This window comes from Apodemus sylvaticus, chromosome 3 (genome assembly GCF_947179515.1).
Source record: "Apodemus sylvaticus chromosome 3, mApoSyl1.1, whole genome shotgun sequence".
Classification (NCBI taxonomy): Eukaryota; Metazoa; Chordata; class Mammalia; order Rodentia; family Muridae; genus Apodemus; species Apodemus sylvaticus.
The window spans coordinates 130,982,240-131,000,505 of record NC_067474.1 but is presented as its reverse complement, the minus strand read 5'-3'; the positions used below and the strand labels follow the sequence as shown (position 1 = coordinate 131,000,505).

General features: G+C 49.9%; 2 protein-coding genes and 4 non-coding genes across 6 annotated transcripts; 5 read left to right on the top strand and 1 right to left on the bottom strand.

Annotated features, from left to right (window-relative positions):
- The first annotated feature begins 2,398 nt into the window (after window positions 1-2,398).
- On the top strand, window positions 2,399-4,855 carry Rps8 (ribosomal protein S8). The gene is made up of 6 exons (XM_052177117.1): window positions 2,399-2,505; window positions 2,886-2,992; window positions 3,448-3,547; window positions 3,876-4,051; window positions 4,240-4,369; window positions 4,697-4,855. Exons 1-6 carry the CDS (start codon window positions 2,502-2,504, stop codon window positions 4,804-4,806), a joined length of 627 nt encoding a protein of 208 aa, XP_052033077.1. The 5' UTR covers window positions 2,399-2,501; the 3' UTR covers window positions 4,807-4,855.
- Window positions 2,719-2,797, top strand: LOC127681883 (small nucleolar RNA SNORD55/SNORD39). Its single transcript, XR_007977228.1, has one exon. It is a non-coding gene; the product is annotated as a small nucleolar RNA SNORD55/SNORD39 (small nucleolar RNA).
- Window positions 3,264-3,367, top strand: LOC127681890 (small nucleolar RNA SNORD46). The gene has a single exon (XR_007977235.1). It is a non-coding gene; the product is annotated as a small nucleolar RNA SNORD46 (small nucleolar RNA).
- On the top strand, window positions 4,093-4,160 carry LOC127681889 (small nucleolar RNA SNORD38). Its single transcript, XR_007977234.1, has one exon. It is a non-coding gene; the product is annotated as a small nucleolar RNA SNORD38 (small nucleolar RNA).
- LOC127681888 (small nucleolar RNA SNORD38) lies at window positions 4,499-4,568 on the top strand. Its single transcript, XR_007977233.1, has one exon. It is a non-coding gene; the product is annotated as a small nucleolar RNA SNORD38 (small nucleolar RNA).
- Window positions 4,856-9,344: 4,489 nt separating the features above from the next.
- On the bottom strand, window positions 9,345-17,649 carry Best4 (bestrophin 4). Its single transcript, XM_052175831.1, is given in 18 exon segments — window positions 9,345-9,624; window positions 9,737-9,771; window positions 9,773-9,890; window positions 10,022-10,038; window positions 10,165-10,208; window positions 10,211-10,311; window positions 10,313-10,353; window positions 10,827-10,901; window positions 11,624-11,778; window positions 11,991-12,054; window positions 12,057-12,151; window positions 12,154-12,224; window positions 12,825-12,858; window positions 12,861-12,910; window positions 12,999-13,050; window positions 13,053-13,125; window positions 17,251-17,293; window positions 17,615-17,649. Coding segments are annotated over 18 exon segments (1,383 nt in total).
- Between the last annotated feature and the right edge of the window lie 617 nt (window positions 17,650-18,266).

Below are 18,266 nucleotides of genomic sequence, written 5' to 3'. Positions count from 1 at the left end.
AAGATGTGTGTCTTGAGCTTCTGAGTCCAAGGACCGTGCTACCACCTTGGGCTCTGATTTTTCACACACACACCCGCCACCAAGAAACCAAGTCCACACCTGTGATTTCAGGACAACAGGGTAGAATTGCCACCTTTGGCTTGTCTGACATAGCTCCAGACTCTGGGGCCAGTAGCTAGCAGATGAGGCCGGAGTAATATTGCCTCCTGCTCTTTAGCCCTAGCTACAAAGCAGAAGGGATTTAACATGGTAGGTAAGCACTCTACAGCTGTCTTCCTAGCCCTTTTATATAGTTTACCTTTGAGACAATGTCCCACTAAGTCTCTAACCTTGAACTTGTAATCCTCCTGCCTCAGCTTCTGCAGTTAACTGGAACAGAGCCTGTAGCACCAGGCCTTGCTTGATCTGCTCAGGACATGAAGAACTAGTAACACTGACAAGAAAGCAACTTGACTTAAAGGGAAAGGCATCTGAAGGGAATACTACTATGGTTTTGCATAGAAGTTTACGGGGTGGACTGAGGAGCCAGGCTTAGAGGCATGGGTGTCTGGGCACTAGAGAGTTAGGTGCCAGAATGAATTCAGTGAGTGACCAAAGTGTCCCTGCAGGGTTCTAATGGGCCTGGTGACTCAGCCCACAAGCCAAGGGTGAGAGTCCTGTGAAGGGACTGTTGAGGTTTGTAACTAGCACTTTAGGAAAGAGCAGACAGGCCTGGCCTAAACCTTCCTAAAACCCTTCATCTAGTTTCTGTGTGGCACACAGAAGTTACTTCTTGGCACAGACCATTTCCAAGGATGCTGGATCTCCCAGCCATGCCAAGGAAGTGGTTCCCGTAAGGTCTGAGCCCTATAGTTTCTGAGCTGAGGACTGAGAGATCTTTGACTGCTGAGCAAGGCCTGCTTCTGCATGACACCCATCTTGCAGAAGTTGCTGGACAGCGGGCTATAGTTGCAATCTGTGATGTTCTACAAACCTGTCTCTTGTACATGACCAGGTCATGTACAAGCTGGAGCACGTCAGTGGTAAAGAGAGTCTGCCGCATGCAAGTCAGAGCAGGGCCTTGAACTCAGAAATCGCCTGCCACTGCCTCCCAAGAGCTGGGATTAAAGGCATGCGCCACCATCGCCCGGCCCAGGAATTTAACATGAACATGAGAATTACATGAAACTCAAATGCAAGTATTCATAGGACACACTCATTGATTTGCTATTTTGTTGTTGGACAGCTTGTCTGTTCTCTCCATTCACTGTGTACACAGATCAAACCTCAGGTTTGGCCACAGGAACCTTCACTGCTGAACCCTCTGTCTGACTTCATAGTCACTGTTTTCTATTTCTGCTTTGACTAGACAGGATTGAGTAGTTGTACCTAAAGTATTTCTTTTTCCTCATACATGTATACCAGGGCTTAGCAATTAAAGTACTGGCTTTTCAGAAGACAGGGTCCAATTCTCAGCACCTATATGGTAGCTTACAACCATCTGTAATACAGACAAAACATCAATGTACATAAAATGAAGATAAGTCATTTTTTAAAAATGGATTCCAGAGCTGGGGTTAAGTGAGTGGGTAGAGTGGTTGCCGGTATCCAACAGCTTCTGTTCCTAGCAGCAGCACGCACAAAAAAAATCTACCCAAAACCCAAAGACCCTGGGTCTCACGGGGTAAAAGGAAAGCACAAAAATCAAACTAAAACCCAAAGACCCTGGGTCCCACGGGGTAAGAGGAAACCTAACTGACTCCTTCAGGTTGTCTTCTGCTCCAGTCACAAACCTCCCCAATCCCCCCAACTCCACCCTGCAACACACACACACACACACTCTCTCTCTCTCTCAATTCTCTGTCTCCTCTCTCTCTCCCATTCATTTTTTTTAGAGACAGGGTTTCACTGCGTAACAAGCTCTTGCTGTCCTGGAACTCATTTTATATAGCCAGACAGGCCTCAAACTCACAGAAATCCTCCTGCCTGTGCCTTCGGTAAACTGGGATTAAAGGCATGCGCTATGCCCTGCCATGTGTAATTTTAAAAATAACAAACTTGAGAGGCAGGTGGATTTCTGAGTTCGAGGCCAGCCTGGTCTACAGAATGAGTTCCAGGACAGCCGGGACTATACAGAAAAACCCTGTCTCGAAAAACCAAAAAACAAAACAAAACAAAACCCCAACTGGAAAAACAAAACAGTGATGTGCGCCTTTAATCCCCGCTCCAGGCTAGTCTACGACCCAGTCTCAAAGAGAAAAAACAAAATTTAAAAGGACAAAAATGAAAGCACAACAGTGGGCAAGTGTGCCCTCAGTTTAGAGCGGCGGGGCCGCCCTGGAGACCGCCCAAGGTCAAGGGATTCGAGGCGGGGTCGGCGTGAGTTCGCGCGCCAGCGTCCCAGGATCCCGGAGGCCCCAGCTCCTTCCCGGCGGCCGGAAGAGACGTAAAGAAGGCGGGGCTGCGTTTTAGAAACCGGACCGTGAAGCTTTGCGCTTCCTCTTTCCAGCCAGCGCCGAGCGATGGGTGAGTGTTGCTGTGGGCCGGGTCGGGCCGCGGGGAGCGAGCGCCATCCGTCTTCATCCGGCCTCACAGCCCGGCCAGGCGCACGCTCGGCTCTGCGATGGGCCACGAGCAGCCGTGGCAAGGGCTAGCCGTAGGCTCGAGTCGCCGTGATCGCTGTGTCTGTCTCCGGGGCTCGGGGCTGCGAGCGGCCCAACATGGCTGCCGCGGGCCGCACGCGGATGATGACACCTGGTTATGCTGCACACTCCCGACTGCGTCGTGGGGAAGCCAACCTTGGAGAGCTGAGCGTGCGGCCCGCGCAGCGCGGGGCTCGGGAACCGGCTAAGCCGCCGCCACCGAGGCCCGGTTGCTCAGGCTCACGTCCTCGCTCCCACTCACAGGCATCTCTCGGGACAACTGGCACAAGCGCCGCAAGACCGGGGGTAAGAGAAAACCCTACCACAAGAAGCGGAAGTATGAACTCGGACGGCCTGCTGCCAACACTAAGGTGCGTGCGGGTGTCGTGGGGGGAGATCTGGGAGAGGACGCCTTCCCCTGCGTTCGAGCGTGGTTGCTGGGTACACGAGTGGCTGAAGTCGCCTTTAACATAAGCTCTGCTTTCTCAGTGCCGGGGACTGGGCATGTGTGTCCACGTGCACCCCCATTGCCGAGCTTAGGGTCTATTGGGAATGGGCTCCTTTCACATACATCCTGCAAGTTTGGTGTATATTTTTCCTGGAACCTTATGTTTGAGAGGTCTGACTTGTCTTTTTGGAGGTAACTAGGGTGATGAAAAAGTATCCTTAGGCGTGGCTGTGGCCGTCTTGGTCACCTGTATGCCACTTGCCAATGCAAGGACTCGTCATAGTTACACTGACTGTTACCTCCATCCAGATCAGGGCCCTCTCTTGGTCACCCCCTCTCTTCTTGATGACCATGTTGTGGTCTAATTGTATTTTCTAGATTGGCCCTCGCCGCATACACACAGTCCGGGTTCGAGGAGGCAATAAGAAGTACCGTGCCCTGAGATTGGATGTGGGGAACTTTTCTTGGGGCTCTGAGTGTAAGTAGGTGTTGAAGTATTTGAATCTGTTCCTTGCTGAAAGACCCGGAGGTAGTTGGAGAATTTCCGAGGATCTGATCCCTTAACTCATGCAGCAAGAGGTGGATTCTAGAGAATGTTAGCAGAAGATCTCAGTAATAAGAAGGCGGGGCCTGGGGGAAGAACTTCAGTACAGAGGATGGGTATTTCCCTTCTGCTCTTGCTGGGCAATGGGGCTAAAGCCCTTACCTGGGTGGGTGGGTGGGTGTGTGTGCACTGGATGTTAACATTTGGGCCTGGAACACACTGAGTGCCCCAGTCCCTTGATTGTGAATTTCTCTGCGTGCAGGTTGTACTCGAAAAACAAGGATCATTGATGTTGTCTACAATGCATCCAATAATGAGCTTGTCCGCACCAAGACCCTGGTGAAGAACTGCATCGTGCTTATCGACAGCACGCCGTACCGGCAGTGGTACGAGTCCCACTATGCGCTGCCCCTGGGCCGCAAGAAGGGGGCCAAGCTGGTGCGTTGTTTTCCTGTGAGGGGTCGAGGGGGGGGCTGCCTTCTTGTGATGATAATACTGTCCAGTTCTGCTACTGAAGGAATGAGATGAGTACTTTAGCGCTGAAGAAGGCAAGCATACTGACTTTGGGTTTCAAGGCGGCTGTGACCTTTCTGGTGATGAGTCCATTCATATTCTTTTTTATTCAGACTCCTGAGGAGGAAGAGATTTTAAACAAGAAACGATCAAAGAAAATTCAAAAGAAGTACGACGAAAGGAAAAAGAATGCCAAAATCAGCAGTCTTCTAGAAGAGCAGTTCCAGCAGGGCAAGCTTCTTGGTGAGATGGCTGCTGTGTTGGAGAACTGGGGTGGCATTAGGGTGTTGTACACACCCTTCGTGCCCTGTGAGGGTAGAGAGCAAACACAAGTAAAGCAGGTTGTGGGGGGGGGTGTCCTGGCTGGTGCTGTCTCAGTGATGAGAGCTTTGTCCAGTTCTGCTACTGACTTCTAAGTGAGGACAAAGTGTATCTGAGGAGACAGTAGGCCTAGATAGATGCCTGCCCTCTGGGTATCAGGCCGGTGTGGGCTTTAAAGGGGATAGGGCAGATAGGTGGTGTGGATGGAGCCCTGTGTCTTTTTACTGATGACTGCCTGTTCTCTTTCAGCCTGCATTGCCTCAAGACCGGGCCAGTGTGGCAGGGCAGACGGCTATGTGCTTGAAGGCAAGGAGCTAGAGTTCTATCTGCGGAAAATCAAAGCCCGGAAAGGCAAATAAGCCATCCTTCATAGCTCGTGTAATAAAGGTGTTTGCTGTTCTATATGTATATTGCCTGGGTGTTTGGAGAGATTGTTTTTTTCTTCCTGTCTGATCTCTACTCCTCTCCCCTGTGCACTGTTCTGTAGAGTCCCGGTCCATGACAGCCAGCCTTGTGAGGATATAAAGTGAAGCCGGTTATATAGGGGCTGACTTTGAGACTCTTCCCTGGAGTCAGGATGTTGTAGATTTTATCTGCAAAGAATGCTAAATGAGGTCATGGGGGGACCCGACAATTGATAACAATGTAAAACTAGATTACAGGTTAAAACATGTCCTCACTGAAGGGTTATGGGTTAGGGGATTATTTTGATTGCTGAATTATTAAACTTGTAGATGAACTTTCCTCCTAAGAGACTGCAGCACAGTCTCTTGGGGTGAGGCATGGGTGTTGTGAAGATTAGATTAGGGGAAGTGTGTTCCACCTTCAAAATGGGTCTCAATGGGCGCCAGCTTAGCCAGTGAGCTCCAGGAGTCTCCAGTGCTGCCTGGGATTGTAGGCGTACGCTTGCTGCTGCCTTTTAAGTGGATGCTTGGGGGCCTTCATGTTTGTATATTAGCATTTTGTTTGATCTCCTAACAATTCAAGGTTCTCAGGGGAAGTCTCTTGTCCTGGCTGTCCTGGAATTCCAAGGTCCACAAGCTGCCTCTAGTGAGTGCTGAGACTAAAGGTGTGCACTACAGGAGCTTGCTTATAGTTCTAGAAGGTTAATCTGGCCCTCTGGGTTGGGGAGAGGAGTTTTTTTTTTGTTTTTTTTTTTTTGTTTTTTTTTTTTTTTGTTTTTTTTTGAGAGATGTGTTGTAATTTGATTGGCTGATTGGAAACTCCCTGTGTAGACCAGGATAGCCTTCAGCTCAAAGTTTGCTTTTCCCTCTCTGGTGCTGGTATTAAAGGTATGTACCTTTATGCCCCACCTAATAATAAAGTGGTGGGGGGGGTTGTTTTTGAGATAGGGTTGCTCTATGTGTCACCAACCTGCGCTCACTCTAGTAGACCGGCTGGCCTCAAACTCGCAGGGATCCACCTGCTTCCTGAGTGCTGGGATAAAAGACATGAGTCACAACTGACCAGCTTTATTCTTTAGGTTTTTTGGACTTTTTTTTCCCCCTAAACAGTGTTTCTCTGTAGCCCTGGCTGTTTTGGAACTCACTCTGTTGACCACCATGCAGGCCTTGAACTCAGAAATCCGCCTGCCTCTGCCTCCCAGAGTGCGTGTGCCACCACTGCCCGGCTTCTTGCAGGATTTTTAATGTTTATTGTGCATTGAGTGTTTGGTTGTTTTGCTGACTGGAATGTACATCATGTGCACTGCCCTTAGAAGTTAGACCTAGAAGTAGTGTCTGTGAGCTGCTGTGGGTGTGAGCAAGTGCTCTTAGCTGCTGAGTGGTCGGGCTCTCCAGTCCGTCTCATTTTATGTGGACGCCCACCCTAGACTGGAAGAGGGTAGTGAGTCCCTAGGAGTGGACTAGAGATGGATGGCTAGGAGCTGCCTGACAGGGTGCTGGGAGCTAAGCAAGCCCTGAGGGCACACCCCCACACACACCCCCCAAGCATTCCCAGTGCTGAGTGTGCCCTCTGCAGTCCAAGGTTGGCTTCAGTTTCTTAGGAGGGCAGGTGTGCAATCAGGTTGTTTCCACATTGCCTGGTGGTTTCGATTTGAAACAAGTTCTCACAACCTCTTCTTAGGACTCGTACTTTAGCCGGGTAGGAGGGCAGGTGTGCAATCAGGTTGTTTCCACATTGCCTGGTGGTTAAGTTTTGAAACAAGTTCTCACAACCTCGGCTGGAGCCACCGATACTAACTCCTGATCCAACTTACTGCAGCTTTGCCTGTTTGACCTTAATGGATATTAATGTTGAATTCTCTCAACCTGTGTCTCTAGCTGTCTTCCGCTTAAAGGCAAATTTGGGGTTTAGTGGTTGTGTTTTTAGAGAAGGATTTCTCTGTGTAGCCTTGGCTGTCCTGGAACTCAGGCTGGCTTTGAACTCAAATCCTCCTGCCTCTGCCTCCCAAGTGCTGGGATTACAGGCGTGTGCCACCACGCCCGGCTTTGGTGGTACTCTTAACAGGGTTTTAAGCTCAAAGGTTTCTTGCGTTTGCTTTGAGTGGATGTGTAGATAGATGGCTCAGCAGCGCGCTGTTGTCCCAGAGGACTCGGGTTCAGCACCCAGCACAGCTACTCACAGCTCTGTTGGTTCCGCCCTCACACAGACAAGGAACATGGCAGCAGAACACCAGCATACATAAATCTGCAGATAGGGTTTTCAAAGGAATGGCATCCCCACTCCTTTTCTTGGATCTTAAATGTGCTGTCTGCCCTCATTAGCATCTGCAAAGGTATTCTTCTATGCGTCGTATGCTATTGTCTGTACACTTAAGATTTGAATAAATGGCCAAGGCTGTGGTGGCACACACCCTTAATCCCAGCATTTTTGAGTCAGAGGCAGGTGGATTTTTGAGTTCCAAGGCCAGCCTGGTCTACACAGAGAAACCCTGTCTCGAAAAACCAAAAAAAAAAAAAAAGGATTAATGGAGCTGGAGAGATGGCTCAGTAGTTAGCACTGACTGCTCTGGTCCTGACAAATGCCTCATGGTGGCTCACAACCATCCCAAATGAGATGTGACGCCCTCTTGTGTGTCTGAAGACAGCTACAGTGTACTTACATGTAACAATAAATCTTTAAGAATATTTGGATAAATGGCTCAGCCTGCAAGAGCAGTTGCTTCTGCCAGTGAGCTAGCTTGGTAGGTTGAGTACCCAGCCTGGTGGGCCTGAATTTGAACCCAAAGGGGAGGGGGGAGCACCCACTTCTGGGATGGGCATGCTGAGGGCATCTACCAGCGGGCAGTCCTGTAGGTTTTCCAACAATCTCTCTAGGCTGTGCTGAAACTAAAGCAGGCTGGCTGGCCTTAAACACATCCCCCCAACCTCAGCCTTCCCAGTCCTGGTAATGTGTCTTAATTGCCATTGAGATGACTTAGCTAGTAAAGGCAGTTGTTCCTAGTTTGTCCTGAGTTCATGAAGTCCTAGAACCCACAGGGTTGTAGAACTATAAAAGGTCCCTGTGTAGCCAGGCAGTGGTGGCGCATGCCTGTAATCCCAGCACTTCGGAGGCAGAGGCAGGTGGATTTCTGAGTTGAAGGACAGCCAGAGCTACACAGAGAAACTGTCTCTGAAAAACCAAATCCAAAAAAACTCTACACACACTGATAAACAGTGTGTGCAATTTTCATTAAAAATTGAAGAGGCTTGCCAGACAGTGTTGGCGCATGCCTTTAATCCCAGCACTTGGGAGGCAGAGGCAGGTGGATTTCTGAGTTCAAGGTCAGCCTGGTCTATAGAGTTCCAGGACAGCCAGAGCTATACAGAGAAACCCTGTCTGGAAAAAAAAAATTGTAGAGGCCAAGAGAGGTGATTCTTCCAGTAAGGACTCGGGTCAGTTCCCAGGATCCACATGGCAGCTCACAACTCACTTTTTTGAAGTTCCAGGAGTTAAGACACAATGTCTTAACGGCCTCTGTGGGCACTTAACGTGCACACAACATGGGCAGTTTAGTGAGAACCTGTCCAGTGTCCCTCCTTAGCATTCTCCTTGGTTCTGGCGTTAGCATCCTTTCATAAAAGGAAGAGTCAAAAGTAAGTTTTTACAATTCTGGTTTCCATGAACATGGCTGGCCACCAGTACTGGGAATATAAATATTCCACTTATATCCTAGGCAAATTCCAAATTAAACATACTCCCACAATAGATGGATATATTTTAAAGTCAGCACACTCACTGACCAGCTTTCAGAGTCAGTGGAGTACTGGGGTAAGGAATGTGGTTTTTTAAGCTTGATTCTGAAATGGGTAAGTAGCACAGCATCTTAGATGTAGAAATGCCACTCCCTACTACTAAATCAGATAAAGCACAGGCGGGAGTGGAGTAGACACCGGGCATGACTTCAGGGAAGCAAACTGCCCCTCGGTTGTTTTTTTTTTTTAAAGATTTGAGTACACTGTAGCTTTCTTCAGATGCACCAGAAGAGGGCATCAGATCTCATTACGGACGGTTGTGAGCCACCATGTGGTTGCTGGGATTTGAACTCAGGACCTTCAGGAGAGCAGTCCGTGCTCTTAACCACTGAGCCATCTCTTCAACCTGATATTTTTTTTTAAGAATTATTTGGGTACACTGTAGCATCAGATCCTATTACAGATGGTTGTTAAGCCACCATGTGGATGCTGGGAACTGAACTCAGAACCTCTGGAAGAGCAGTCAGTGCTCTTAGCCACTGAGCCATCTCTCCAGCCCTCTGTTCTTTGGACCACTGGCCTAGCTTTCCAATGCCTGGCAACAGGGAAGGTAACAAATATTTAACCTTTCATACTAAACAGAGATACACTGTCTACCTCCAGCTCTGACTCCACCATCTTTGCTTTCAAGGGCTGTCCCCAAATGCTTCACCCAATAGCCAATCCTGATGTCCAGAATAGTTCTAAGTTGTGTATAAGACCTAGTGAAGCTGGGGAAGAAGGCAGGGTGGTGGCTGCCCGCAGAGAAGGCCCTTAGGGTTCCAGGGCATCATCCTCAGATACTTCATCCACAGCCTCCTGGATGCTGCCCTCAGCCTCCTCGCCGCAGGTTTGGAAGTGCAGCCGGTGAGCGGTCCTAGGAGCACCATGCCCTCCGAGGGCGCTTCTGCATCCAGGGAGCCGCCCAGCAGCAGGGTCTGTGTGGGCTGCATGGCAGGCGCCAGCAGGTCGGACCTACGGGCACCACTCAGGGTCATCATGCTGCGGGCACCAGAGGAAACAAAGACAAGTAATAACTCCTGGAGGACTTGTTTGTAAGCCCACAGGGTAGTCAGGGACTAGGTATCGTTCTCCATGTCAAACCCCAGCTCACAATAGGTTGAGAGTGGAACCAGTGAAGGAAGTGACACAGCGACTCAACAGCTGTGGCCATCGGATAGGGTGGCTGAGGTTGGGCCTCATCCCAGTACAGATTGTGCTCAGCGGGAGGCAGGTTCTGGTACACATCATCGACGGAACTGGGACACCTGGACCAGCAGACAGGCAAGCAGTAGGCCACAAGCATTTCTCTGCACACCTGGCTGTCTCTATCCCGAGTCCCCCTACCCCACACCTAACCTGCAAGTTTCAGTTTGAACCAAGTCTTCGTCATCCTCACCAAAGGGGTTCAGCTACCTATGAATTGTAAAAATGGTGTCTCCTAGCCTCAAAGCCCAACTCTCCTCCACGCCAACTGCCCAGCATTGCCTGGTAGTGATTATATGTGCCCACCTCTAGGAAGTAGGATGATACCGCACTCACCTTGAGCCCACCAGCATAAAAGAAAGTCTGCAGCAATGTGGTAGGGACACGAACACTTCCAGGTCCCACAGAGCTGGAGAGGCCGCCTTGCTCGACTCCAGAGACTCCTGAAGTTTGGCAGCCCCTGCTTCTGGCTCCACAAACTGGCAGGAAAAGGGTGAAGAAGGTATAGATAGCTACTGTCACCACCTGAAGAGGGGAAGGCTGGACACTGGGATGGTAAGTACTGTCCCTGTACTGGAGGGGCCTGGAGAAGTCATCTGACAAGCATGTGACACATGAGGCTGGGTGGCAATAGCACGAGGGGCAGGCTCTGCCTTCTGTTTTGTGTATTCGTTTGTTTTTTTGTTTTGTTTTGTTTTGTTTTTTGAGATAGGCTCTATGTAGTTCTGGCTTTCTTAGAGCTTGCCTATGTAGACCAGACGGGCCTTGAACTCAGAGATCCTTCTGCCTCTGTCTCCCAAGCACTGGGATATTAAAGATGCATTTCGCCATGCTTGCCAGGACATGGTCATCTTGATGGGTTGGGAGGAAGGTTTTTGAGGAAGACCCTCAGCGATTCGGTGCTTCCTGAGCCTGAGCTGGCCCAGGTGAAGAGCCTTCTCTGCCCTTGGTATCTCCCACACCCCACACCATCCAATACACCTGAGCTGTGCAGTTACCTGGGTGTAAGAGAGGAATGCTGATCCAGTCACAGTGGAGGAGCATGCTGTGCTAGGCCGATCCCTGTTCAGCTCCTAGAGAAAGGATGAGGGGGAGGGCAGAGGAGGATGAGGAGAACGGGAGACTCCACCCACAGCACCCCTGCTGCCAGGTGATACCAGGCTGGAGTGCTTAGCATAACAATTTAGGAAATTAGCAAAAAATCATATTCTGGATTTTTCCTGGTGCCAGAATGACTGAATCCCAGCTTCACTAACAAGCAGAGCAAGAGGTTTGCGAGGGTTTTTCCAACTCTGGCCTCAGTTTCCTTACCTGTGAAAGGGGGCGGTTATTATTTGTGCCAAGGGTTGTTTTGAGCACCTAGTCAATGTAAGCACATGCTTCCAAAATGTATAGACAGCCTGGCGGTGGTGGCTCACGCCTGTAATCCCAGCACTCTAGGAGGCAGAGGCAGGCGGATCTCTGAGTTCGAGGCCAGCCTGGTCTACAAAGTGAGTTCCAGGACAGCCAGGGCTACAGAGAGAAACCCTGTCTCAAAAAAAAAAAAAAAAAAAAAAAAAAAAAAAAAAAACAAATCCAAAATGTATAGACAGTGGCAGAATTGGCATGTGTTAATAGGGCCAGCCTGGACTAAATAGTGAGTTCCAGGCAAGCTTGAGCTATGGAGAGTAGTCAGTCCTATATTCCCTCACCCCAAAAGAATGTGTGTATATAGTTGGTGCCAAGTAAGGTTTAAGTACCAAAAACATTCCGAAGCCAGAGAAAGGAGAGCCAAGGATCCAAGTCCTAAACTGACTGACTTCCAGCATGAGACAGAGAGGTCGCCACAGATTCGTTCATCCGTGCGGGCCTGTGCGGCTGGGTTAGTGAACCAGACCCAAGGGACCCAGTACTTGTTAAAGTCAGATTTCAAGCTCTCGAGCATTTAACTCTCTTCCTAAGACTTGAAACCTAGCCAGGGTGAAGGATGTAAGGTGCAGAGTCCTCTGCCGCTAGGGGCGCCAGTGATCCTGTAGCTGGGTGTTCTCCCTTAAACCCATTGACCTCCCTGGAATCCTAGAGCGCCCCCTTAAGGTCAGACCTTTCCATCAAGGGAAGAAAGCCAAGATGGCAGCATCCAGCCACCCATTCCGGGGCTGCGACCTGCCAGCACTTGTGTCCACCATGCTCCGTGGTGGGGAAGCGCTTGAGTACACAGGTGCTCATGGAACGTAGCACCAAAACCAAACCGATGCCAGGTTGGCATAGCAGATAAGAGTTCGGCGTAGCAAACGGCCACTCTGGTCCATGCTGTGCACACTGACTGAGAGGACACACATTAACTTTCGGACATTGGAATGTTTGTGTAGTGTGACCACCAACGGTTCACCACCAAAGTCACGTAGAAACCTAGTGAGCCACCATGGGTAACAGAGACAGAAAGAAGGGTCCCAGGCACTGGGAGGGGGGTTGAGAAAATACATTGGATTCCAGTGCCCTTCTAGTCACACTAGAAGTGGGACTTGCTGGGAAAGTCGGGCCAGGAGGAGGCAGAGAATTCAAACTTCCAGAGAAGATGAAGGTGGGATTTGAGGCCAGGTAATTATTGACTTTGAGACCTTTTCCCCTTCTCTCTAGATTCCGTTTGATACTTAGATTTGGTTTTTTCGAGACAGGGTTTCTCTGTATAGCCCTGGCTGTCCTGGAACGCACTCTGTAGACTAGGCTGGCCTCGAACTCAGAAATCTGCCTGCCTCTGCCTCCCAGAGTGCTGGGATTACAGGCGTGCGCCACCACCGCCCAGCTCCGTTTGATACTTAGAGTGGGGTTATAAAGCAGTGAGTGCCTTTGTGCCAGTGATGATTGAGGGTCCAGCAAATGACTGGCAAGTAATAGCCCCGAGGGAACTGTGGACCCCGGGCTAGCCCTTATATCTGCGGGCCATGCTGCTCAGAGTTGTCACATCGACCTGAAGGTCAGGATACCAGGGAAAAGTTGAAGGGGGCCTCCCCCAGCACAAAGGACAGGGGATGAGGTCTGCTGAGCGGCTAAGTATCGGGCCACCTGGGCATAAATATGCTTCTGCTCCTGGGCCAGCAACAGCCTAGGGAATGTCAGGCAAAAACCTGGGTTGGAAGGAGGCGGGCAGCACAGGTCCCGGTAGGCCAGGGCTCAGAGCTGCCCTCACCCACCGGCAGGCGATGCTGAGTGCAGCATACAAGGCGCAGAAGATCAGGAACTCCTGTACAGAAGCTTGTAGATGCTGCCCCTGCAGCGGAAGAGCAGGCCAGAGAAGGTTCCGAAGCTGCCCCTGCCACTCTGTGAGTGTAAGACACCCTCATGGCGCTGGGGCCTGCCTGGCACAGAAGGTCACAGAACTGTCCTCTTCTCTGCTTGTCTTCCTACCACTAAGCCTAGCACCTCAAGCAAAGTCCCTTCATCTCTGACCACTCATCTTCACCTATGTCTGTAGACAAGGGGCTAAAAAGCCATAGGACAAAGTATGAAATGTCATCTGCAGAACATGGGTCAAACCAGGATGGAGTTGGGTAAAGTGGGGGCTGAGTTCTGTGCCCTTCACAGAGGTTTTCCACAACTCTTCTGCCTTTGGAGCTGGGATAAGTAGATTCTATGGGGCTGGAGAGATGGCTCAGCGGTTAAGAGCACTGACTGCTCTTCCGAAGGTCCTAAGTTCAAATCCCAGCAACCACATGGTGGCTCACAACCATCCGTAAAGAGATCTGACGCCCTCTTCTGGTGTGTCTGAAGACAGCTAAAGTGTACTTACATATAATAAATCTTAAAAAAAAAAAAAAAAAGTAGATTCTAAAGTGTTGAGGATCAGAGCCCAACTTATAAGGTACTGTGGTGCGTGTCTACAAGCCCAGCACCCATGGCAGGAGGTCACGAGTCCAAGGTCAGCCTATGCTATAGAGAAAGACCTTGTCTCAAAACAAACACAACCAAACAACTACAGCCTAGAGGCACCACTTTCCCCTGGAACTCCCCTTTGACACCTGGTTACCTGGTCTCCCAAGTCCCAGGCCCTCTAATCCCCACTCACACCTGCCTGCCTGTTCTGAGCCACAGCCTGGAGGACCCAGACCAGACCCCATGCTTTCCGATCTTAAGTAGCTGCTGGGTCCATAAAGCTAGGTTGGACTGGTGCTGTCATCAATGGACGGAGGCGGTCATCCAGCTGCTCCGGGGAACTGGGCGTGTGTTACCAGCCTCTCGTGGGGTTGGTCTGGACTCTGAGTAACAAAAGTGCCGTGTGTGCTGACTCCACATTTCACAGGTGATGATGTCATGTCCTTGACGCTAGGGACAATAGGGATGAACAGTTCAGGGTAAACTGATGTCGTAACTATCAGGTGCTGATCACAGAGCACTAACTAAGGGACAGACAGACAGACACGGTGCCAAGGACACCTTTTGTCTTCCTTGCATGGGCTCTCCATCACATCCTCACCAGCCAGGAATCATCCCAGCTTCACAGATTAGGCTCCAAGAGGCAAAGGGCTCGCTCAAGGTCACACAGCTAGGTCGTGTTGGAAGCAGAAGACAGTGCCACAGCTTCTGGACCTGAAAGGCTAGGTGTGCTGTTTGGACCCTACAGCAGGACTTGGGACTGAGATCAGAGTCCTTGGTACCAGTGGCCTCAACACAGGCCAGGCTCCCGTCCTGGGCTCTGGGGTCCTGGGCAGGCCATTTCCATGCCACAGTGTTAAAGAGGGCATGAGTCTGGGGACTCGGACCTTGATGTACATCCCTGTGAAATGGTCTTCACTCCTGGATGCTCAGGCACTCGCTCTCTTGACCGTTTTAAGTTTGGGTGTGTAGGTGAGTGTGTACGCACTGTGTAAGCATGGCCTACAGAGGGCAGAAGCCCCACTTCCTGGACGGATTCTATCCAGATCCTGTCTTGGTTTTCACCCTCCCTTTCCTTTCTCTTGCCTTCCCTCCTTCCCATCCTTCTGTCCTTCCTTTCTCGATCTCCTCCTTGAGATCCTGTGCCCCACACCTTCAGGGCCCTCACACATTTGAACCTGGTCTCAGCTTTCTGGTTTGTGAATTTCCCACACAGTTAGGATAAAAGGTTCATCCTAACCCGGATGACCGGAGCTTCTATGCCGGGAAGGACGAGCAGCGCCCGCCCACCCGCCCTGTAAAGCGTGGTCCTCCCTCCCCACTGAGGATGGGTCTCTTTCATCCTGCTTTATGATCCCAGGAAGGGAAACATTCCGTCTCTAAGGCAAGCGCCCTGCCTGCTACTCTGTTTTCTTCTTGTTGGTCCTGCCTACCAGCGCCCTCCGCTCGCCGCGGGGATGTTGAGGCTTAGCACTTCGGCACAGCAGGGGTGTGCACCCAGACTGCCTGCGTTCCCAAGCTCCCCAAGCTTCGCGACCCCAGGCAGACAAAATGTTTATTTATTTTGACAGGGTTGCATGTAGCTCAGGCTCTCTGTGTAATTGAGCATGATCTTTAATACCTGAGCCTCCTGCCCCCACCTTCCAAGCGCTAGGATCACAGATAAATGCCAGAAGACCAGGCTAGCTTCTGTATGCTTGATCCGTGAATTTCACTAAGAGGAAGGGGAGAGGACAGGACCAATTGCATTGAGTTGCTGGAAATATTAGTTAATATATAAAGCACTCAGCAGGCATGAAGTAGTGTGAAGACTCAAGTCTCAAGTAGCCCAGGCTGACCTCAAGTTCCCTGTGTAGATGAGGATGACCTTGGATTCATGATTCTCTTGCTTCCAATTCTCAAGTGCTGGGATTGCAGGTGTGTATCACCACGCCCAGTTTCTTGCTGTACTGAGAACTGAAGCCAGGGCCTCCTGCAGGTGAGGCCAGCATTTTACTGACCGAGCTGAATTCTCAGCCCTTTTGCACGCTCTCTCTCTCTCTCTCTCTCTCTCTCTCTCTCTGTGTGTGTGTGTGTGTGTGTCTGGGACTGGCTGGCTGCCTTTCTGAGACAGGGCCTGGGTTTGTGGATTAAGCCAGGCTAGCCAGTCAGCTCCAGGGATTTACAGGTCTCCATCTACAAGGGTGTGCCGCCATGCCTGGCTTTCACTAGATTCCAGGGAACAAGCCCAAGTCCGGGTGCTTGCATTGGCAACTATGCTGACTGAGATGTCTCCCAGCCTCCTGCTTTAAGTCTTAGTTTCTTTCTTTGGTTTTTGTTTTTGGTTTTTTTTTTGGTTTTTTTTTTTTTTTTTAAAAGACAGGTTTTTTCGTGTGTGTGTGTGTGTGTGTGTGTGTGTGTGTGTGTAGCCCTGGCTGTTCTGGAACTCACTCTGTAGACCAGGCTGGCCTCGAACTCAGAAATCCCCCTGCCTCTGCCTTCCAAGTGCTGGGATTAAAGGCATGCACCACCACTGCCGGCTTTTTTCTTTCTTTCTTTCTTTCTTTCTTTCTTTCTTTCTTTCTTTCTTTCTTTCTTTCTTTCTTTCCTTATATTTTGAGTTAGGTTCTCTCTGTAGCCCTGGCTTTCCTGGAACTCAGTATGTAGACCAGGCTGGCCTCGAACTCACAGAGCTCTCTACCTGCCTCCTGAGGGCTGGGATTAAAGGGGTGTGTGTGTGTGTGTGTGTGTGCCACCACTGCCCCAGCTTGCTTTAAATTTTAAAATTACATTTTTATTTATTATTATATGTAAGTACACTGTAACTATCTTCAGACACACCAGAAGAGGGTGTCAGATCTCACTACAGAAGGTTGTGAGTTGTGTGGTTGCTGGGATTTGAACTTATGGCTTTCTGAAACCAAGCAACTGTTGCTAGCACAGTAAGCCCAATCTGCATTCAGATCCTGGATCTAGCCCTGATAAGCTGAGTTCACCTTGGAAACAGTTCCCTGTGAACTTTTATTTCCTTCTGAAGATTTTAATCACTTCCATATCATAGGCTTACTGGGAGCAATCAATGCACTAACTGCCCAGGTCAGTCAGTACCTGGGATGTGGGAGGTCCATCGATGGGGAGCAGCTGACACGGGGAGGAGGTGCAGGCAGGCACTTCTATTACGACATCCCGGGCAGAGCTCTGCAGTAGAACACCTGTCTATATGCACAGGGCCCTTGGTTTGATACCACGACTGGGGGCTGAGAAAGATAATAGCCTCTAGAAGGATCTCCTGGTATCCTGGTTCCCAAAAGAAGATTCACACATCTTGTTAACTTTCCAAGTTGCACAGTTGTCTGGCTGTATAGCTCTGTGGCAGATTCTTTTCTTTTTTAAATTTATTTATGTATTTTTTTAATAAATATATTAGTGCTCTGTCTGCACATACACGAGTGTACCAGAAGAGGGCATCAGATCTCTTTATAGATTCTTTTAAGTCATGAGCCACCTTGTGATTTCTGGGATTTGAACTCAGGACCTCTGGAAGAGCAGGCAGTGCTCCTAACCACTGAGCCATCTCTCCAGCTCTTCACTTACTTTCTTGATGGCCCTGAAGCCTTGGGCTTGATCTCTAGCGCCACTGGAGAGGGAATGAAAAAGATAGGTGCACAGGGGTTCTCAGCGCCATGCTGGGCTGAGCATCCAAGTCAGGGGAGGAAAGAATAGGAAGGGAACAGGACATCCCTGAAGGGATTCAACTGAGGGCCCTGTCTTCTATGGCAAAAGTGGGTCAGACAGGCTGAGCACAACCTTCAGTCTTAAGCCTAGAAAGAGCGCAGTAGCATCAGATGCTTGCTGGAAGCATCTCCTCAGTATTGGAAAGGAGATCAGGAGACACAGAAATGGGGCCCAGAATCAGCTTCATCTCCCAGAAACCCATTAAGGCTATCCTGCCCCTCACCGTCCCCCAGACCCACTTCCTGGCCCCAGCGGCATTGGCAGACCACAAATAACTCTTTTATCCCAAATGCTTCTTCCAGACTGCCAAGGTTGTTCACATGCAGTCTACCTGCTGGCTACCTACCTGCTTTGAGGCCGCTTGGGAACTTTGCAAAGTGAGGAAGGGAAAGGATACTTTTAACCCCGCCCCTCCAGCTTGCAGAACTTCTTTAGGGTCCAGTGCTTGAAGTGTTTCAGCTGTTTTGAACTTGTTAGAGTTTTTGTTTTTGTTTTGTTTAAGATTTATTTACTTGTGGGGGTGGGGGTGGGGGCAGTGGTGGTACATGCCTTTAATCCCAGCACTTGGGAGGCAGAGGCAGACAGATTTCTGAGTTCGAGTCCAGCCTGGTCTACAGAGTGAGTTCCAGGACAGCTAGGGCTACACAGAGAAACATTGTCTCAAAAAAACAAAACAATTACAAAACAAAAAAAAAAGAGATATTCCTTACTATATGTTAAGTACACTGTAGCTGTCTTCAGCCACTCCAGAAGAGGGCACTAAATCCCATTACACATAGTAGTGACCTACCATGTTGTTGCTGGGATTTGAACTCAGGACCTTTGGAAGAGTAGTCAGTGCTCTTAACTGCTGAGCCAACTCTCCAGCCCCTGGG

Bases quoted from the DNA above. Each gene is read 5' to 3' on its own strand.
- Rps8 (XM_052177117.1), top strand. The intron at 2,993-3,447 runs GTGCGTGCGGGT...TGTATTTTCTAG, and splicing joins GGCCTGCTGCCAACACTAAG to ATTGGCCCTCGCCGCATACA. The intron at 4,370-4,696 runs GTGAGATGGCTG...GTTCTCTTTCAG, and splicing joins CCAGCAGGGCAAGCTTCTTG to CCTGCATTGCCTCAAGACCG.